The sequence below is a fragment of the Sorghum bicolor genome, chromosome 2 (genome assembly GCF_000003195.3).
Source record: "Sorghum bicolor cultivar BTx623 chromosome 2, Sorghum_bicolor_NCBIv3, whole genome shotgun sequence".
Taxonomy (NCBI): Eukaryota; Viridiplantae; Streptophyta; class Magnoliopsida; order Poales; family Poaceae; genus Sorghum; species Sorghum bicolor.
In genome coordinates this window covers 808,016-830,663 of record NC_012871.2, presented here as the reverse complement: position 1 = coordinate 830,663, position 22,648 = coordinate 808,016, and the positions used below count along the sequence as shown (strand labels likewise).

At 41.8% G+C, this 22,648-nt stretch overlaps 1 protein-coding gene across 1 annotated transcript; it reads left to right on the top strand.

Moving 5' to 3' along the window:
- LOC8054523 (nipped-B-like protein B) lies at window positions 6,721-22,499 on the top strand. Its single transcript, XM_002461283.2, has 28 exons — window positions 6,721-7,258; window positions 7,358-7,479; window positions 10,368-10,492; window positions 10,564-10,669; window positions 10,766-11,016; window positions 11,155-11,265; window positions 11,359-11,470; window positions 13,080-13,170; window positions 13,263-13,449; window positions 13,531-13,965; window positions 14,507-15,033; window positions 15,099-15,303; window positions 15,373-15,423; window positions 15,538-15,696; window positions 15,781-15,945; window positions 16,481-16,780; window positions 16,863-17,015; window positions 18,099-18,268; window positions 18,939-19,044; window positions 19,352-19,513; window positions 19,886-19,990; window positions 20,071-20,304; window positions 20,387-20,520; window positions 20,605-20,856; window positions 20,940-21,291; window positions 21,417-21,509; window positions 21,595-21,720; window positions 21,875-22,499. The coding sequence occupies exons 1-28, from the start codon at window positions 6,999-7,001 to the stop codon at window positions 22,151-22,153; spliced, it is 5,373 nt and encodes a 1,790-aa protein (XP_002461328.2). The 5' UTR covers window positions 6,721-6,998; the 3' UTR covers window positions 22,154-22,499.

Here is a 22,648-nt window from a genome sequence, read left to right as displayed (position 1 = left end):
CATCATACCGAATCTTATGACACGTGCATAGAGCATTAAATATAGATAAAAAATAATTAATTACACAATTTATCTGTAATTTGTGAGATAAATTTTTTTAGTCTAGTTAGACCATAATTGGATAATATCTATTAAATATAAATAAAATACTACAGTGTCTATTTTACCAAAAAAAAATTATAACTAAACCGGGCCTCAGACCATAAACCTAAACGGCTAAACCCTTTCGAGGGCGAGGGAGACGACTCGGCGAGGACGAGGGCGAGATGACGGCTAGTCGGCTACTCTACGCGGCGCGATCGGGAGAGCGGCCCAGTTCCTCCGCGGTCCCCGTCGCAATCCTGGGTCGTGCAGTACTAATACTAAGAGCAACTCCAACACTACCCTAAACTTCACTTGACAAATCTTGGATTTTGCCAAGTGAAAAGCTCAAATGCCAAGTGAAAAAAAGAGGCTTCTCCAACAGTTAGCTATTTTTTTGGCAAATTTGGACTATCTTGTGATTTCTGAAAAAATCAGAGGGACTTTTATGCAAAAGTTGCAATCTATTTAAGGCATGCGTGCATGCTGAATGTGTGGGTCCCACCGCGTAGGCAGGATGCCAAGCGCTCCCAACGCTCCTAAATTTGAGCCAGTTGGCCCTCTTTTTGCCAAGCATCCTATTTTGCCAAGTGCATATAGGGTAGTATTGGAGGAGCTTTTTTCATGTTTTGCCAAAAATTAGGATTTGCCAAGTGCATATAGGATAGTGTTGGAGTTGCTCTAATACATCATGGAGGTTAACTTTGTGAGCTTGAATTGATCCTCTAGGTAGAAGTAGCTGGTAGTCACTGCTACTAGTTTGCATTGCATGCACCTGATAAGGATCCAAACTTTCTATCACATAATCAGCAGTTGGCGTCAATTTCATCAATGCAACTGACCATTCAACGCCACCCCACTCACAGTTTCTTCAATCTTTTCACAAATGCAAACTGCAAAGTATTCAAGATAGATACAAGTTCTGCCCATATATTCTAGCTAGACAGGTTTTTGCTGCTGCTCCTGTGTACTCACAAATGCATCATGCTGACAGATGCCCCCATGCTGAGGCTCTGAACTCTGTAACGTTTGAGGGTATAACCCTCTTAGCAGTTTCATGCTGCTGATTACAATGATGCTTGTTATCCAAAAAAAACTACATTAGTGATGAGTGATGACAGGTAGCTGATACTATATATTATAGGGATTTGTTGAGTAATTACAGAGCCTGAGTAGTAGTTTGCATGCACCTGATAACAAACTACAGTAGTGATGGGTGATGACAGGCAGCTGATACTATATTATTCATAGGATTTGTAGAGTAATTACAAAGCCTGAGTAGTACAAGTGCCACGTTCGAATTTAAGGAAATAAACCTACTTAACTGGATCAACATGCAGGCTGAACTTGATACAAGGGGCTCTGCGTCACGCTACTCTACAAGGTATTTCATTCACTGAGCACCCTTTCATGTACGTTGTATGCACATATTGGAGTAATGAAAAAAAAAACAGAAAAAGAGAAACGGGTCATGTATCATTTTAGTAACTATGCTTGTTTCATTGTTTTCAGAACAACCCATCAGAGAAAGAAGACAGATGAATTAATAAGTGCAGAACCTTGGTTGCTCGCTTTTCTTCTCGCCTTTGTATTCCTGGAAGGCCACTATATGGGAAAGCGTAATGACCAGAAAATCGCAGAAGCTATGAATAAGCACCAATAACATGCATAGTGGTTAACTAGAATCGCTTTTGAGAGAGGGATTTGGTACTTTGTCTTATTTTGCCCCGTGTGGTGTGGTGTACGTACGTACGGGTTACTTCTAGGATGTACTCATGGTACTTGGTTTGCCTGTGAATCATCCTTCGTGATGGCATGGAGATACTTATGATTTGCCCACTCTTGGTTTGATAATGGTCATGGTTGGAACTTTAATTGTGCTTCTTTTGTGATGATATATGAGATATGCCATGATTACTTGTGGTATTTGTGATGAGGTATGGTATAGCTTGAACCATATATACTAGCTCCCTCCGTCCACGAAAAAATCAATTCCTAGAATCCGTGTCAGTCAAATTTTTTTAAGTTTGACTAACTTTATAGAAAAGAGTAACAATATCTATGACATAAAATGTGTATCATATGAAAATATATTTTATGATAAATCTAATAATACTAATTTGATACCATAAATCTTAGCATTTTTTCTAGAAATTTGGTCAAAGTTTAAAAAGTTTAAGGACAGCTCTAGAAATTGACTCTTTCATGGACGGTGGGAGTACACACTAGTATGAGATGCAGGAGATGAGTACTTATTAAGGTATGTGATCTTATGTTTGAGAAAATACTAATTCCTCCCTTTGCCTGTGCTGTGAACCGAGGAACCCATAAGTGCTTGTCATCAACTCCATCGTTGAACACCTTTTGAACTGAAGCTTTTATTTGTTTGTGCAATGAGTGAGAAGTGCTGGAAACTTGTCTGCTAGAGTCTTCTTGGTCCAAGCATCGAACTAGAAGGAAGTGTCCTCCTAGTTACCAAGTGACCAGAGGTTACGGCCTGATAGAGGGGCAGCATTAGAGTGGAGCACTGTCCAATGCTCACCGCAAAGACCACCTTCCAGGGCTGCTATAAGCTGCCATGTTTGTAAAATCAGGCTGTCCATGCTGAAGAAGGATCGGTGACTTGAGCTTCAACAGCAGACAAATGTTTTGCAGCCCTAGATCCTTAATGCCGAGTCCTCCCTGATCTTTGGAAAGGCAAACTCGTTCCAAGGCAATGAAGCACTGGGCCGACGACACCGTGCATGCAGTCACCATTCCAAAGGAAAGCGCGGCGTCTGCGGTCCAATTGCAGTTGGTATTGAAAGGGCACACAAATAGCATAAGTCAATTGAAAATCAAGGACTGCATCCACCAAGACTGCACGACCCATGTTGTTGAGAAGAGCCATTCCAAGCCGACCTGAGCCATGTTCACCACCTACACAAGCTAGCTAGCCCAGGCACAAAGACCGGTGGAGGTGGATGCGCTAAATTAAACCCAGTATGAATAACCCACGCAAGACACATGCCCAATTCTGCTTAAATAAACTGAAAAGAACCATTTAAGGACTGCAGAACTATATATAGTTTTAAAATTACTGTAGCAACACAGCAGACATGGAGATCAGTGATTTATAATAGTTGTTTTGGGCTATAAACAGATCTCTGCACAACAAGCATGCACAGCATATAATTTAACGGGAAAATCTTCAAAGGAGGCAGATTCAAGGAAGGTGGCATTCATGTTGTGATGTACCATACAGCGGAATCTTATAATAATCTAGAAAAAAAATGCACAAACATGCTAACCTCCAAAATTAAAAAGTTACACAGCTCAGAGAGGGTGGGTGATCGAACAGATAAATAGCAAGCATTTAGACAAGTAATTGTGAGCGAAAAAGCAGGTATATATACAAACCTACACCTTATTTCGCTCACTAATCTCGGGCTCTAATGCATACAATAGCTAATAAACAAATGCTTAACATACTACTAATACTGATTATTTATAGGATTATAGCACATAGCGTATGGCAGTACCGTTGGCACAAGTGTAACAAATGGACTTGTGCTGCAACAACTTGAGCCCTCGTAGGCTATTATTATTATCCTCCTTGCCTCTGAACTCAAGCTCCACACCAGTGAGGACAAGAACCTCATCCTCAACTACTGTATCCCGCTCAGAAAACAAGCCTGCTCTCACTGCAGCTTTGAAAACCTTAGCAACGGCAAACTTGCCTGACCCCAGGCTGAGGAGCTTAGCATTTACTGTCATCCACTCCTTGGGCGTGTTATCAGGCCAGACAATCGGCGACGACATTGGTCTGTGATCCTTGTGCATGTCAGAGAGGTTTGACGCTGCACAAAGGTAACCAGGGCTGTGGAGGGAGAAGCCCAGCCAGAGATCAAGATCAGGGATGTACTCGGCTTTGCCAGTGAAGGGCAGCACCCAGTCACCAGCACGCTTCCATTCGCAACAAGCCATTGTGTTGATGATGTTGTTGTTCAAGAAATAAGTTCTCTTTCCCTCTTCGATCACTGTGAGTGTGTTGTCGTTTAAGTAATAAGTTCCAATGGCGCCCTCTGCGTCTGAAGACAAGCAGATTGTCTTACCACCATCCACCACAGTGTAACCGCTGATGACTGCTGCTGATTGATCATCATCCACAAAAAAGGGTGGTGGTGGCACTGGAAGAGGCTGCCAATACCAAGCCTTAATCTTGCTCCAAGGGCGACGCAGCGGGGGGGCATATCTGAGCACGTCGAAGTTCAGTTCATGACCACCGCCACCACCACCACCACCACCGTGCATGATGTACAACTGTTCTTCCTTGTCGCCGGCGGCCGGGGCAACAGAGAGGGACACATGAACAGGTCCCCCATTGAACTTTTTCAAGCCTGGCATGACGAAATTGGAACTGGAATGGGGTCAAAGAGGACAGCGGTGCCAGCCTTGTTGAAGCAGAGGATCCCACCCTCCTCGCAGCAGCGGGGGGCCATAAGTGACAGGTAATCCACATTGGAGGTGCTCCACGAAGTCATGGCGGATGGCAGCTCTTTCCACATGTCGAACATCGGCTGCCCATCATCATCATCATCATCATCACCGCGCGCGCTGTCGTCCTGTGCTTCTGATAGGAGGAGGAACGGAACCATGCGTGCGTCGGCTCTTGACTGGTGGAAGAGATGCTTGGATACGTCGAGGCGGTGCAGCGAGTACTCGCCGCACTTGTACTTCTCCGCCACGAGATTCACGAACCGCCGGATCATATCCTCGATCGAGACTTACTGGGTTGGGTCTCTTCTTCCGATCCTTTTCAGAGATTGAATCCAATCTTCGTACAGGAGAGGTGCCGGGGACTGGTGACACGGGACGGGAGCACAAGAGCGGCGGCGGCGGCGGCGGCCGGGGAGACGTCAGCGAGATTGGGATGCAGCTTGTGGCTTTTTTTTTTTTCTTTTATAGGGGCTTGTGGGCTTTTAGTTTCACCGTCTTGTTTAGTTCACCCAAAAAATTAATCGTACAATTTACCTATATATCACGAGATAAATTTTTTTTAAAAGAAAAAAAAACAAAAAGTACAAATAAAATTCAAAAATCAGCATGAATCGCATTCAATCACATTTGTTTTTTAATGAAGAGTAAATTTCACTGGCTGTCCTTGAACTTATCCTGAGTTCTTATCTAGGTGCTGGTATTCTCAAATTACACATTTACCTCCCTAAATTTATCTTAAGTTCTCATCCAAGTCCCGGTACTCTCAAATTGCACATTTAGCTTCCTAAACTTATCATAAGTTCTCATCCATGTCGCTCCTTAAAGTTGTTCCAAGTTCTCATACATACTTTTAAATTGCACACTCAGGTCCCTAGCTTGCACAATCACTTTTGCCAAACCACACATGCATGCACGTCTTACCCACGTAGCCGCACAACACTGCACCATGCTCAACATCTTACCCCCGCACCTGCCTACTATGTTGCATCGTCGGTGTGAAGAGATGGTAAGAATGATCATGAGCTCAGGCTTGACGATGGAGCGAAAGGAGTGCGGTGGTGGCTGTGGTGGTGTCGAATGTGATTGCCGTGAGACAAGGGCCGATGCCACGGTATGGTGGAGCACGAGCGAGTCAAGTGTAATCGAGAATGGGCATAGCAGGGAATGCTTGGCTAGGATGTGGTAGGGCAAGCACGACAAGAACGGTCAAGTAGCTAAGCAGGTCCTAGAAAGCTAGCATGCACGTGCAACGCATTCTGTGGGGAGTGTACAAATCAGAATGGTACAATAATACAATTTTAGGGAGTTGGATGTGTATTTTTAAGTTAGGAGTGGGATGAGAACTTGAGACAAGTTTATGGAGCTAAATTGCATACAAGATTAGGGAGCTGAATATGCAATTTTAAAGTACCGGGACCTAGATGAAAACTTGGGATAAGTTTGTGGACCGCTGGTAAATTTTACTCTTACGACAACGTAAGTTCAAAAATATTGTAATCATGTTTATATTATTTAAGCTTGATCTATTTTCTATCAAAATAGCAACACAATGGTGCCAAATATATTATGGTACCAAATTTGTCACACAGCACTGCTTCCTCTTCTTCAGTTAATCCTGCTCTGGAAGAATTGTCTATGTACGTTTTGTAAATGTCAACAAAATTAGATAGGAGAGTAAATGATTATCACATCTCATCGATAGTATAGTGTTTGTCAGGATAATTTTGCTCTTTTGCAGTAGTAATGTCTATTGTACCTTCTTAGAATCTTATTTAGTTTTTGGAAGATGCCTACAGCTTTTCAGGAGAAATATTATTCTTTTTTTATGTCTACAGTGCACAATCTTCTTTGGTGTTACTTGTTTCCCCATATACGAAGCCACTGAGCCTGTTCGATGTTTATTCTTCTAATGATGAGAATGTTAATTCCTTGTTTAGTCTCCTCATTTCATTTTTTTTTTCAAATCGAGGTAATTGGTAAACAAAATGAACTTTTTTTTTTAAAAAAAAAATCGATCTCATGCACCAATCCTAGGCCCAGCCCAAACCGACCTGGCCCAGATAAAATCAGCCAATTTCGAAGCACGCAGGAAGGCTTTTAAAATTTGGTTGAGTCAGATCCACCACACTTGGGTCCACTAGCGGTTGCCGTCGCGCTCCTCCTTCCCTCGCAAGGAGGGATCGGGGCTCCTCTTCTTCTTCTCTGGAGTACGTGCGTTTTCACACCCTCCTCCTCCGGCCTTCACTGTAGCAGCAGTAGATAAATCCTACTGCACTTCCCATTCATAATCATCCCCACCTCCACTTGAAATTGAAACTGAAATCAAATCAAACCAAATCGAGCCGAATCAAAGCCGTCCTCCACCTCCCCAACCCCAACGAGCGAATTCCGCTGCGGATTGGAGCCCTCCTCCTCCCACCACATCTAGGGTTTCGCCCATGGACCCCGGCGCCAGCGCCAGCGCCGGCGCCGGCGGGGGCGGGGGCGGGCGCAGGGCGGGCTTCGAGCGGGCGTGCCGGCTGCCCAACACCGTCCACTCCGAGGTCCTGCCGTCGCTGCCGCTCCCCAACCTCCCGCGGGAGCTCGGCTTCGACGCGCTCCGCGACGACGAGCCGCTCGCCGTGCCCGACCGCCCGGACATGATCATGCAGGCCGCCAACATCGCCCGCATCCTCGCCGACACCGACGTCTCCCACCTGTGAGCGCCGCCCCTTTCCCTTCCCTTCCTCGCCTCCTCATTCCCCGCCCCCCCTCGTTGCTAACTCCACCCTCCTTCCTTCCTTCCTTCCTTCCGCAGGGGCTTCACCCCGGAGGACAACGTCGACGTGGATCCCAGCCGCTGCTCCTGGCTCTGGAGGGAGGTGCTCAAGCACAACCCCGACGCCTTCAAGGTCAAGGCGCCCGGGCCGTCCTCGCAAGGTAAACGCTCTGCAAATTGAGCCTCCCTTGGGTTACTCCCAGGCCCCCCCCTACCAGCCTAGCTACTAGGTACTGTACTACTAGCTAGCTGCTTTCTGCTCATTGGAGTCAACATTGTAGTCTGTCCAGTTCCCAGCTTCAGCTGCTGCTGCTGCTGCTGCTCCTGTATGTATGACTAGCCTTGTTAACAGTACTTTGCAATGGCCTGCCATGGACTGAACATTTCTTAAGTTGCTGTATCCTGCTGCTGCTGCTTACCACTGCCTCCCTGATGGTTTGATGTGTGTGTGTCTGGCTTGCTGCTGTTTGAAAGGTTTCATTTGCTTCGACAAGCCGCAGTCTCGTTCCATGCAGTCTGGTAACACGGAATTGATATTTCAATGCTCACCTGTCGAACTAGGTGGCTGCGCTGTATTGTTGTGTGTAAGGCGGGAGCGGGGAAACCAGTTTTACGTATGTTTCTCAGCTTTCGATGTTCTAGTGCACGGAGATGACCTGTGTGCCACGTAACACATGGATTAAATGCCCCCCCGAGTAGCTGGCTTTTGAACTTGTGCCAATCTCTGCAATTATTGTATGATTGTCGATTGAGGTGGTGCTTACAGGATTTTCTGGCTGCTGCTGTGCCTTTTGCGTTGCCGGCGTTTGTGTAGCAGCACTGAGGCGTTTCTAGTTCCACAGACTGGGATGGAGGGCATGACGATCGTTAAATATGATGTACAGCAGGACAGTGAGCACTTGTGCAGTTTATGGTAAAACATACCTCGTGGGCGTTTCCTAGGCCATAAGTGTGTGTCCATCATTAGTTCAGTAAATGACCTGGGTTGCCTGGATTTGACACATATCGATTCCGACTTGGACTGTCGCGGACTCTGGTGTCTTACTTGGGTTGGTTCAGAGAAACAGGGTTCAGTGGGATTATTCTAATATAGATAGTTCTAATATTGTAAACCAAGTTGCAAGTTCCAGCTTAGTTTTAGTGTACAGTACTACAGTCACAACTCACAGCCACAGATGGCACTCAACCACCTATGTACTCTCATGTCCTGGAATTGTTCATGTTCAGAATGAGGTCGCCGATTACATTTTACTAAACGGTACTAAGCAAATGCATAATAGTTCATTTTCTGTCATTAGGTCCATCATTAGGTAACTTTTAGTGCTTAAAATTTATTTTTGTCCGCTCAATGTGCATGTACCCAATATATAGCATTAGTGATGTACCACTAGAAGACCACACAGCAAAAAAATGCACATCATTTATTCCTTACTGCACTATACAACTCATTTTTTTCCCGGTGAACTAAAGGATATTTATTTAATGGTGTTGACAAATTTGGCCACCCTACTTTGATCAAACATTTTTTGTTGTTGTTGTTTTTGTCAGTTGGTCCCTTTACTCACAATCAGGGGTGGACGTGGGTTGGCTGTGCCACTCAGACGTTACATGGGCTGCTGGGTGTGCTGGACTACCTGAGTTTTTTTCTGTTTGTGTGTGTTTGCGTGTGTGTTTTGGGTGGGGGGCGGGGGTTGTCCACGGTTCTGAAGCATTTAAAAGCTTTGAATGGTGGTTGATGCCAGCACCTGGCTCGATGGCTTGTGTGCAGTGTCATTAGAATAAGCAGAAAGTAAATTTTGCCCTAATTATTAATTCGCAATGGCTTTCCAATAATGAAGCTCGTTTTTTTGCTTCATTTTTTAAAACAAACCTTATGCCTTGTCATCCAACTACCGAGCTTCTCTTTCTTTAGCAGTTCTTTTGATCTATCTCAGCATGCTTGTTTCTCAAATCTGGGATGCTTGAATTTTTGTAGTTCTTTCACTGCCTAATTGGATGCTAATTTTCTCTGTAAGATAAGATCTCCATTCTATGTTGACTATTTGATGGGGACTGGATTGTCTAAAGTTTCCTTTTTTATCCCACAATTCCCTGTCCTGATTCCCGAAACATTGGTTCAGCTGTCGAAAATTTGGCATGCCTTGCTAATGTATCATCTACCATTGCGTAAAAAAAATTTATCATCTACCGGATCATCAGTAAGCAACAAATTGCACATAAGAGACCTAGCTACAATAGACAGGTAGGGCCAATCTAACCATTAGTGAAGTTAGAAGGACTAAATTGCTACTTTCCCGTGATCTATACATCCTATTTTAAAATGAGTTGTTCCTTCTATTACTGCATCCACCAATGCAAATTGCACTGTACCAACGATCAGCTGGTACTGTTAATTTGCTTTGTATACAACCCTTCGGCTGTACTGTGTCATATGCGTGCTGTTTATAGGAACACATCAAGCTCTAGTTGGTACAATAGGAAGTTTGGAACAACTCTATTGTAGCCTTGTGGTTTGTGGGTGCAACCATTATGTGTATGCAATATTAAATGTGTGTGATGTTCTCATTACTTGCTTTATGTTGTGGCCTATATTTTTTTTGTGGAAACAACAAGTTCATGACCTTCTTAATATTCAGATTTCGAATTTTGTAGGATGTATAATATGTTTCTAACTTAAATACTTAATTCAATTCCTTCTATCAGACTAGAAGGTATGGCAAATTTGCTTATTTGGCATTTTGTATCTTGGCAATATTGTGCAGATTTGTTATTGCTGCTCTCTATCCTACTTTTTATCATGCCAAGCTATCAAACCCAAAACCATTGTGGTAGTGTGCTTGCTGGTTGAGTATCTGTCTGCTAGTCCTATGGTCTAATAACATTATCGATGGGGTAATAATTTTTCATGTTTAAATAATACAAGTCAAAACAGCTTCTGTTTGATGATGGCAAAGCATTTCTATGGAGCTGCAAATGCTTTTGATTTTGTAAGACCTTTTTTTTATCTTGCCATATGTAATTTTTTTATTACATTGGTCAAGTTTTTCAGGTCCATTTGGAGGCCCAGGATATCAAAATCAAGAACGTGAAAAGCACTTTGAGCATCCTAGCAAAACACGAAATGAATCTGCATTTCCTCAGGATGAAATTGACTCACATAGAGAGCATTTTCGTGTAAGTTAGATAGCACCAGTTTCTTATCGATGTCAATTCCTTTCCTTGTGCTAAGGGGCTTTCTGTTGTAGAATGAACTGACCCCAGATTCAGTTGCTTCAAAGAAGCCAAAAGTAAGGAAGAAAGAAATTAACAATTCTGTTTTAAGTTCTGCCCCCAGCATTCCTAATAGTCAAGGTTTGTTTCTATTGATTTGTATATCCTGCCAATGTAGCTTCCCTTTACTTTTTTTCTCCAAATTCTACTGACTATGGTTATAATTACGCTTTTTAGAAGTTATTGCTAACTTCTGTGAGGTGGTGGAGGATTTCTGTGGAAAAGCCGAAATTCCCGATGATGGAGATGGCGGTGACTGGTTGTCAATCCCACTTAATGATGTTAAGGTTCTTGTGAATGAAATTACATCTGTTCGATCCAAAAGGATATTGCATGAGGTTCCTATGGATACAGTTACAAGGTTATTAGATGTGATTGATCGTCAGATTCGATGTTCTCAAGGTTTATCGATAGATGTGAAGGAAAATGTGAGTTACTTACCATATCATAGCAGTTTACGTTTTCCAAATTTGCATTTAATTTGATCTTATTCTGTTTCAGTTATGATTTAGTAAATTTCTTGCATGTTATAACTTAGCAACTAACAAGTGCTTGGATACCTTCAGTCTGATGCCGTTGATGCTGAACCTCTGGTTTTCTCTGCTTTGGAGTCCAGTCATGCTGCGTTGGCAATTATGACCCACCATGATATGCCAAAGCAACTGTATCGAGAAGAAGTATGCCCACACTGAATTCCTTTCTCAGCTTGTTGTGAAATGGTATTGTTATGGTTGCTGACTCTTTCCATCTTTGCCCCCCCTGAAAAACAGCTTATTGAGCGAATTATTGATTTCTCAAGGCATCAGATCACAGATTGTATGGCAGCAAGTAACCCAACCTTCCGAGCTCTCTACAAACCAGCTGAAAATGTTGCAAACAATGGTAATATCAAAGTGCATGCTGAAATTTCTAGTTTCCCCTTGAATATGTAGGAGAGCTGCATATCATTGCATTATTTGAGTAACAAAAAAAAATGTAAGTACACGGGTAGATCATAACCACTCGACAGGGTATACTTGTACACAAACAAACAGTTGAAACATGGACACTGCAGAGCGGGTAGAAAAATCACAAACTAGGATCAGAGCCACTAAGCTCCGTTAAACCTTTCCACCCTTGCACCACATTGCAGGTTCTTTGCAAATTGTGTGCGAGCCTTGCATTGCTAAACTGATATTTCTGCCTTTGGCTTTTCATGATTGTCGAGCCACATTCCTTTCTAAGTTGGTTACATGCAATTCTCTGTTTTATTATGCCTTTTTGCAGCACTTCATGAGTGACGAGCTTTTATTATGCTTGAGCCCAACCAACCTTTCTGCAATAATTTAGCGCTACTCCCTCTGTCCTGAGATAAAAAGAGATTTCGAGTTGTCCTAACTCCTAAGTATGAAAAAGTTTATCGAAAAGGAAAATAATATTTACGACATCAAATTAGCATCGTTAGAAATATTATTAAATGTCAGTGTTCAAAAAGGTGCTCTTCCTCGCTCGCCTAGGCACGCCTCTGCGGCTGGGTGGAGGGGTACTGCCTTGCCCCGGGGCGGGGGGGGGGGGGGGGGGGGGGGTAGGCGGTACCCTAGGCAGCGTCAGCCTGTCGGCGGCGGTATGCGCGCAGATCCACCTAAGGCAGGGATGTTGGCGGTGTTGGGGTTGGAAGGGACGTCGGGCAGAGGTCGCCGGTCGGGGAGGAGGAGGAAGAAAACGAGATGCAGCAGGCAGCAGCAGCGGGATGGGAGCAAGCCAGCACCGCCATGGGGGAGGAGAAGGAAGGGTGAGGGGAAGAGCTGCCGCCGTCGGAGGCAGTAGAACCATTGGGCGGGACTTCGGTGTAGAAGCAGTGGGAGTTCAGGACTTCGGGAGGGTAGCATCGGGCGAGAGAAGAGAAGTGTCGGGAAGAGAGGCGGATGAGCAGCGACTGGCGGCTGGGGATGGGAGAGAAGCATTGGCTGTTAGGGTTACACACTATATATATGAATGTGTTGGACTTGGGCTGAAAATACTGCTGTTGGGCTTCTTTTGGCCAGCTTTGTCGGTGCGTAACAGGACTTTCTCTTCAATAAAGTCCACTTATCTCTTATTTCCTTTTCTTTTTAAAACATATATGTGTGTATACACTAACGCCTAGAAAATGCCTAGGCTCACCTAGGTGCGCCTGGGTGGGTCACCACCTAGAGAGCGCCAAGTTCCTTTTGTAACCTTGTTAAATGCAGTTTCATAGTTTACCTCTTTGATGTGTAGATGCCAGAACTCTTCTCTATAAACTTGGTCAAACTCAGGATAGTTTGACTTAGGACAAACCTACCCTTATATTTCAGGACGGATGGAGTAGCTATGATGATCACTAGTGATGAATAAACTTGCCTTTTGGAATCAACTTGTACATCACACATTTTTCATATATATATATATATATATATATATATATATATATATATATATATATATATATATATATATATATATATATATACTTTCTCTTTTGTTCAACTAGGAGATGATGACGAAGATGATTTGGAAAATGTACAAGTTAGCAAAAGGAGACGTACTGCTACTAATTTGAGCATGAGGAAATCTTCAAACAGGTACATGATCAATGCACTTAAAATATTTTGTTGTTTCTGGTTTGGGGCACTACTGGGCACTAATACTATTCTACTTTCTTTTTCTGTGTCAGAGTTTCTGCTTCTGTTTATTCTGCTATGCAGAAACTATGCTTGATATTGGGCTTTCTTAAGGAACTGCTCACAACAGTTCGCTTGTCAGATAGTTGTATTCTGCAGTTAGCGAAAACATGCTTTACTACATTCTTGGTGGATAATATGGAGCTATTACAATTGAAAGCGATTGGGGTGATTTGTATGGTAATTTTCTGCCTATTTGCTCAATTTTTTTCTGCACATTCAGTTTTCAAAGAATTTGCTCACATTCAAATCCTTGCACAGGTGTTTTCATCATACACACAGCACAGGAGTTACTTGGTTGATGAAACACTTCACCTTCTTCGCAAGTTGCAGTTTTCCAAAAATGCCGTTAGAACCTACCATCTAGCAGATGAAGACCAAAAGCAAATCCAGATGATAACAGCACTGTTAGTTCACCTGGTTCAGTTTAGTGCAATTGTTCCCGATAGATTAAAAGGAACAGTTGATTGGACCAGTATCGTTGATGCCTCCAGTGATGCTGATTATTATCCAATTAAATGCCATGAAGTGGCAACAGATGCTTGTTGCCGTTTTTGGACTGATGTCCTTCAACGTTTTACTTCTGCTAAATCTCAAGATATGTCGGAAACCAAAGGAATAATAGATAATCTTGTTCAGGATTTCCTAACGATACTAAACTTGCCGGAGTATCCAGCTGCTGCTTCTATTCTTGAGGTAACTTTGCTCATTAGTGCTGTTGCTATATCTGTGACCTTAAATATAGGCATGAGCCGGCATTAGTATTACTGATTCTTGAAACTTAGGGCATGATTGGTTGGGTGAATCCAGCCCAGCCTGGCTACCGTGATGTAGGATAGGGATGTTTGGTTGGCCGGGGGATGCCTTGGTGTATGGGTGGGTGGGGGAGGGTGTACGAGGCGTATATGGGCCTGGCTCTGCGGAAACTAGATTGAAATCTGTTTCATGTGGGCCTGGTTGGTGCGGTGCAGCCTGCAAGTGTAGGTAGGTAATTGGTAGCTAAAGCTGGCCCACATTCAAGCAACCAATCAACTACCCAATCTACCCTGGCCCGAGTGAAGCAAGCAAACCAAACAAGCCTGCTTGCATGCCCACAGGCTGGTCATGCTCGGCATGGTTACGATCCACCTTCAGGCCATGCTGGGCCATCTAAGCAATCACACCCTTAATATTACTGGTTTAATTACTTTGTTAAGTGTATTGCAGGGTCCTCAAATACTGTTTTATATATGTACAGGTTCTCTGTGTGTTGCTGCTTCAGAATGCTGGATTGAAATCTAAGGATACTAATGCTCGGTGCTTTGCTATTGATCTTCTTGGTGGTATTGCATCAAGACTGAAGCGTGATTCTGTCATCTGTAGTGAGGAGAAGCTTTGGATATTGCAAGATCTCACTGATGCAGGTAGTGATGGTTCAAAAATCTTGAAAAACAAGTGCTGTGTTTGTCTTGGTGGAAGAGGTATAAATATAGCCTGTAATGAATGCGGAAGATGTTTCCATTCAGATTGTATGGGGGCTGGTAGTCAGGATAACTTACAGCGTGATAGTGTCTGCCCCTTGTGTTTTTGCAAACAACAGCTCAATGTGCTACAGTCATACTGCCAGTCACAAATTAAAGAAAATGGCAAAAAAACTGCTGCCTCTGCTAGTAAGAAATCTGCTAAATCAGCTGAGGTGCCAGCAGTGGATATTGTTCGACAAATACTACTGAGTTATCTCCAAGAAGCTGGTCCACAAGATGATGGGAACCTGTTTACTCGATGGTATGTTGCATGGAATGTTTCGTTGTGCAAGTTTCTTTGGAGAATTATAACCACTTTGTATGCAGGTTCTATCTGTGCATCTGGAACAAAGAGGACCAACATTCTCAGGAGATTATCTACTATCTCGCTAGATTAAAATCCAAGGAGATTCTGCGAGATTCTGGCAATGGTCTGGCAATTTCCAGAGATTCAGCAAAGAAAATTTGCTTGGCACTTGGTCAGAAGAACTCATTTTGTAGGGGTTTTGATAAAATTCTTGCCCTTCTTTTGGTATGTGGTTGCTTCCAGATACTTTAGTTTAATCTATATGTTCTAGAGTTAATTCCCAATGCTTTTCAGGCTAGCTTGAGAGAAAATTCTCCTGTAATAAGAGCAAAAGCCTTACGTGCGGTGAGTACATGTGTAACCTATGAAAGTATTTGTGTAACCCATGAAACTATATGTTTTGCATCTTTCTCATTTAGACGTCATTCATCAGTATCTAGGACTTAAACTTCTCTGTAGGTCAGCAGTATAGTTGAAGCTGACCCTGAGGTCTTGGGTGACAAACGTGTCCAATCTGCTGTTGAAGGGAGGTTTTGTGATTCGGCTATTTCTGTTCGTGAAGCTGCCCTTGAACTTGTTGGGAGGCATATTGCTTCACATCCTGATGTGGGCCTGAAGGTCAGTAGACATGTGACATATCAAGTTACCTTATGACATATCTGTGGGCATCGATATGGTTTACTATGCATCTTCCCATCACAGTATATAGAAAAAGTTGCTGAGCGAATAAAGGACACTGGAGTCAGCGTTCGCAAGCGTGCAATCAAAATTATAAGGGATCTTTGTGCTTCAAATCCGAACACAGACACAACTCATGCCTTTGTGGAGATAATTTCTCGTGTTAATGATGAGGAGTCCAGTGTACAGGTGAGCTGATAGCCTGATATGAAAAACAATTGACTGATGTCATGAAAATATATTATCTTAGTAGATTCATATGTGATTGCAAACGTTTTGTTTTCTTTCATTGCCTATTGTTTGAATTTTATTTTGCAATAGGTTGATTCTTAGGTGTGTGCTTAAATATTTGCTCTCAGGCGTTAGTGAAGATAGTGTAGTTACTTAAAATATTTACATGTTAATTGGGAAACTCCCTTGCATCTTTTGCTTTTCCAAATAACAAAATATCCTCATCTGGGAAATTTAGATAATATACAAAAGGAAAGAGGAAGTTGTTAATGCACATAATTTATGACACCAATCTTGAAGGTGCACACTATTAGTCTGGTCAATTGTTTTTGTGGTTTCTCCTTGATGCCATATTGCCATATTGGATAACACTGAACATAGTTTATGATATTACAGATTACAGAAGAACATGCAACATTGTTGAGCCTGCAGTATTTATGTTTCTTTCGATTACCAATTCAGTTAACTTAAACTATCTTCATTACTTCTGTAGGATCTTGTATGTAAAACATTTTATGAGCTATGGTTTGAAGAACCAACTGGGAGTCATAAGCACTTGGTTGCTGATGGAAGTTCAGTTCCAATGGAGATAGCTAAAAAGACTGAGCAAATTGTTGACATGTTGAGGAAGATGCCCAATCACCAACCCCTGATTACCATCATAAAACGTAACTTGACTCTTGATTTCCTCCCTCAGTCAACCAAGGCTGCAGGGATTAACTCATCCATGGTGGCATCAATTCGGAAGCGTTGTGAATTGATATGCAAACGCTTATTAGAAAGAGTATTGCAGGTACTCTCTAACCCAATCTGATAGTGAATAGTTTGTGTAATTGATAATTTGAGATTAATTCCCGCACATCTCTTTCTTGAAGGTTGAGGAGGGAGCTGCTAATGAGATGGAAATCCATGCACTTCCTTATATTGTTGCCTTGCAAGCATTTTGTATTGTTGATCCCACACTATGCATTCCAGTAACTGATCCTTCTAAGTTTGTTGTGACACTACAACCATACCTTAATATTCAGGTGAGCATGGATTGCATCAGTCGAAGTTTAGGTTGTCATCTCCTATCAGAATAGAGGTCCTTGTGTTCTTGCCCCTGTTGTCAATCCCAATTATTACCCTCATTTTGCTAACTTTATGATTTCACCCCTGTTTTTTTGAACTGAAGGCAGCGTTTACCCCTATTCCATGAAGTCCAATTGACAGTGTCAACTCAGCTATTAAAAGACTAGTTGGTTCATACGAATTGCCCCTACTTTGATTACTATGTCATTTTGCCTCTAAAAATGACATTTAGAGCATTTTATAGATAATAAAACAATTTTGATGACGAATCTCGACAAAATATGCATACATTTCAAATTTGAGCAAACTTTGACAAAAAAAATAATTTTAGAAGTCTGAAAGAGCATGAATAAAAAATTAAATCTCACCCAGCAGGTGGCAAAGAACACCGACATCGAGCAAAGAAAGAGAGCTTTCACTCATGCCTAGCTTTTAGAGGGTGTTCCTCTGTGTGTGTTTTTGCTTCAGTGGCCTGATTGCCAACCTGTTTTGCTTGTACACAAACTCTTTTTCTCATGTTAATCGAAAGGCAGAGCTCCTGCCATTGCTTTCAAAAAAACAGGGGCAAGAACACTATTGTCGCTTTATTTATGACAACCTAGGGTTTCATTGATGCACATTCATACATCATACTGTTTATCACGCTCCTCTCCTAATTGTGCTGTAGACATGAACCTATATGCCTATATGTTCGAAAATTCTGGTGTTTTGTGGTTGGTTTTTGACTACACATATACTGTAAACAACTGAGCTAAAGTTTTGATTATTTTTGTGAAGTAGCTATATTCTTGTTGATGTGATTGTGATCAACAAAACATTTGTGCAGTGTGAGTTTGTATAGTACTTTGCTGCTACAGTCAAATTACAGCAAAAGTAAATTTAATAATTTCAGTTAGTTCTGTGCACAACTACATATCTGAGCTATCTTATTTGGAACTGAATGCAAGTTCATTAATGTCTATGATTATCAATCATAGTTTGTCATTTATTTCTCCCCTACCAATACAATTCCATTTGCTCCTGATCATTTATATCTACAGGTTGACAATAAATCAGCTGCCCAGTTGCTTGAAAGTATTATTTTTGTGATTGATGCTGTTCTTCCACTCATAAGGAAGCCGCCACAAAATGTTGTTGAAGAACTTGAGAAGGATCTGAAAAATATGATAGTTCGCCATTCGTATTTGACAGTTGTACATGCTTGTATCAAGTAAATGCATTCCCCCCTTCCCTCCCTAATTATTGTTTGATAAGCATTGTTTCTCCCTATGTTCTATTTGGAGTTGAGAAACATTTCATGAGTTCATATGGTATTGATGTAATTTAGATGGTATTTATCGTTCTGATTTTTTTAAAAATTATTTGTATACTTTTTATGTATGCTTCTGCAGCATCACTTAACTTGTTATTTCATCTCCCTACTCTCTCTTAAGTCTTAACAACTTCCATATTTCTTATCTAAGTTTTTCCTAAAAACAATATTTTCTCTTTTGAAATAAGTAATTGATCAGTGATCACTATCAGGATAGGCTTGTCATATTTCTATCTAAGCTAAAAATGAGCAACAAATTGCGGAAAGTTTCAAAGAAAACTAATGCAGTGTTAACTATGGTGTCTATATGTCATTATGTTGAGCATTTGCAAACATTTAAGCATAGTTACTAGTTAGTTATTGAATATCTTATTCGTATATTAATCATTATTCCTGTATTGGGGGGGACTGATCTTGTGGTAATTAGTTCTAGATGCAGTTTTAGCAGCATCAGTTGATTCTATCATTGATCATTGAACTCATGTGTTTTTTTTTCTCTGATCATCTTGCATTCTTGCCAGACTTGCCTTGAAACATTCTTGTTTATTTCTCTCTTGCCTTTTTACAGGTGCCTTTGTGCTCTGAGCAAGTCAGCAGGTAGAGGTCCAGGATTACTGGAAAACCTTGTTAATATTTTCTACAAGCATCTGTCTGGAGCTAATTCAGATAGTCAGGTATTCCATTTTTTGATTCATTGAGTGAGCTGCAATCTTACGTAAATATATGGTAAAAATGAAACTTATTTTCACATAGTATTTTTTTTGTATTATGAGAATATGAGGCCTATAATTATTCCATTTATCTACTATGTGCAATTGATGAAAACTGTAGAAGTACATTTATTATTTATCTTGTATATGTATTGGGCATGAAAATCACTGTTTCTCTCTCTACCAAGCTCTGTATGCTTGCGATCTCTCTCTGTGTTTCAAACATGCAGCTTTGCTATGTTTATCTGATTGTATTCATTCTGGAACTCAGCTGTTGGGTCGATCACTGTTTTGTCTTGGACTCCTCCTTCGGTATGGTTATCAATTGATGCTAACATCTGAGAATCAGCTAGATTTTCCCAAGATTATCAACTTGCTCCAGAGAAAATATCTTCTCAGGGATGACTTCAGCTTGAAGGTTCGAGCTTTGCAGGTGTGTGTGACCACTTGTAATTCATTAAGACAAAATATCCGCTTGGTAATGGGTGGGATCATCTGTGCCTAGCTGTAGTTTATTGTGTGATTCTCTGTGAGTGGCTGCTCACTTTGGATCTTGTTTACAATCTCCTGATATCTGTGCTGTGCATGGTGATTAGTCAAGTTAAAGTTTTGAACTTGTGACATTATTTATTTGAGACCCATAGCAACTTGAGCTAGCATAGATGACAATGCATAGCAAGTCACCTGTCTACTCCGTACATAGCTGTTGCTTTGGTTGTTACAGGGTTGCAAATTTTATTTTATTTTATTTTATTTTTGTATGAACTGTTCCCTATAAGATGCCAATTTCCCCTTGTACATTCAGACTTTGGGGTACATACTTATTGCGAAGCCTGAATTTATGCTACAAAGGGATATGTTGAAACTCATAGAGACAGCACTATCTTCTGGGGTTGATTATAGATTAAAGGTATGTCATTTTGTAATTGCATCTTCTTTTGGTAGTTATTTTCTGTTTGAAAATTTGAGTAAATTAATCCACCTGTTCAGATTCAAGGACTTCAAAACCTATATGAGTATCTCAGAGATGCTGAAAGCCAACTTACTGCTGAGAGTACTGCGAAACCTCCTGTACAGTGTGAAATAAATGGCGGAAGTGAAGTGCCTGTTGCTGCTGGTGCTGGAGACACCAACATATGTGGTGGTATTATCCAGTTGTATTGGAGTTCTATTCTTGATAGGTGCTTGGATACAAATGATCAAGTTCGCCAGAGTGCACTTAAGGTGAATTAAGCAGGCATTATATTTCATTTCACACTTCATCTTATCATTTTACAATAGAAATAAGTTATGCTTCTTCTTGTAGATCGTTGAAGTTGTACTTCGCCAGGGTTTAGTTCACCCTATTACCTGCGTTCCTCACCTTATAGCACTTGAAATGGACCCAATGGAGGGGAACTCGAAGTTGGCTCATCATCTACTGATGAATATGAATGAAAAGTAAGTTGGCCCAACTTCCCATACTTATTTGTTTTATTATATTTGGAATAAAACACTATCTGATCAGTTCAAATTTGTTTGCAGGTACCCTTCATTTTTTGAAAGCCGCTTGGGTGATGGACTACAAATGTCATTTAAATTCTTTGAATCCATAGTCAGCAACCATAAGATGGCAGCAAACATAAAATCAAATCCAATTGCATTTGTCAAACCTGGCATATCTAGAATATACCGTCTTATCCGTTCAAATCGAAATTCCAGAAACAAATTTGTCCACTCGATAGTTCGGAAATTCGAGTCTGATAGCCGGAGTCGCAGCACAGTTAGCTTTCTTGTGTAAGTAATTTAAGTAAAAATACACTTGTTGACGCTCTATTCTTTGATGAGGTATTGACTGTCATTTTGTCTACATATTGCAGTTACTGCGCTGAAGTTCTTGCCTCCCTGCCTTTCACATGCTCCGATGAACCACTTTACTTGATCTATGATATAAATCGAGTTATTCACCTTAGAGCTGGAGGAGTTGAGGGCAATTTGAAAAGGTGGACTTCTATGTCTCAACCGCAAGATACGGCGGGTGTGCCAACATTGCCAAGAGAGAGTCATGTTGTCATGCAAGAGCCTGGCGGATATTACGATAGTGTGGGATATGTCCGTGAAAGGGTGAATGACAACAATCCTTGCAGTACTTCTAACGTGGACATGGCCAAAGTGCAGGTGGATGTGGACGTGGCCAAAGTGCAGGTGGATGTGGACATGACCAAAGTTCAGGTGTGTTAGAGAAGTTCTGGGTGGTAGGGTCCACTATTTCAATTGATCCATCAGGGAGGCTGCTGCCCCTCAAACCTTTTTCATCTTATAATTTTCACTATCTTTTTTTCTTTTATTTTTCCCAGGGAGATTGCCATGATGCAATAGCCCTCCAGCTACTACTGAAATTGAAGAGACATTTGAAAGTTGTTTATAGTTTAGATGATGCCCGCTGTCAGGTATGGTTTCCTCTTTGTTTGGAGATTGGTACTGCTATTATTGGTGCATTTACATGAGACATGGTCTGTTTGTGTTTTAATGCAGGCATTTTCTCTAAAGGAGCCTCCTAAATCTGGAGAAGCATTCTCCAGGCAGAATGTTCCTTTTAATATTGGCAACACTAACATCAGTCTGCCGAGCTGCCTGCAGGATGTAGCTTCTGTTTACCAGGTACTAAATAGTAAACTTAAGATTCCTTGGCAAAACAAAACTGTATAGTTTATGGTTTGGTATCTGGCATGTGCTACTCTCTTTTTTGTTTGAAAGATATATCCTACCCTGTTCACGGTTGACGCCGATGTGGTTTGGTGGACATGATGCTCAGGATTTCAAGACAGCGCTCCGCGAAGATTCCATGGACTTTGCTGTGTTCATCCCTTCAGTCCAGACTAGGAAGCGCCCAACTCCAAGAAGTGCGGCGAACCCAACCCCAAGAAGTACGACGAGAGTCAGGAGAACGGCTGCCCCGAGTGTTACAAAAGCCCGTGGTGGTGCACGGGGTGACGATTCTGATGATGCTGATGATGATGACTGGACTGGGGGCCCAAGAATGCTCGACTTCAGTGGGGGTGGCCGTGTGACAAGGCAGAGAGTCCAAGTATGATGATGACTGGTCTTGGTGCTTTTGTACATTCTAGGGAAACCTATAGCAGCTGACTTCAGTTAGGGCTGAGTTTTAGGTTTAAAGTCGTTTAGGGTACATAGAAGCAGAAAGGAAAGGAAGATAGCTTTTTATTTAGATGCCATTAATTTGGAGCACTCCTTTTCTTGCTCTGCCTCTGTCCTGTTTGTAATTCCCATCGGGCTTTGGCAAAACTGACAAACGGGTTGTGCTCCGGCTTCTGATCTGATTCAATGGGAATGAAGCTATTCCTTTTGTTAAATTGTTCTTTTGCCTGTATAACAGTTACCCTATGTTTCGTTTAATTGTCCCGCTCGCTGACGTTGTATCTGTACTTGTGCTAAGCATTTTTTTTTTAGTTCATATAGTGCTTGATAATATACAGCTACTAAGCTTCATTCCATTCATGTGTAGTTTCCGGGGAAGAAAGGAGCTCGCTACCAGTAAAAGACTAAGACCAGGCTGCAATAGACAACA

Coding starts and splice junctions, on each gene's coding strand:
- LOC8054523 (XM_002461283.2), top strand. CDS start 6,999: ATGGACCCCGGCGCCAGCGCCAGCGCCGGCGCCGGCGGGGGCGGGGGC. Junction 11,471..13,079: donor TGAAAATGTTGCAAACAATG/GTAATATCAAAG, acceptor TTGTTCAACTAG/GAGATGATGACGAAGATGAT. Junction 15,304..15,372: donor AAATTCTTGCCCTTCTTTTG/GTATGTGGTTGC, acceptor AATGCTTTTCAG/GCTAGCTTGAGAGAAAATTC.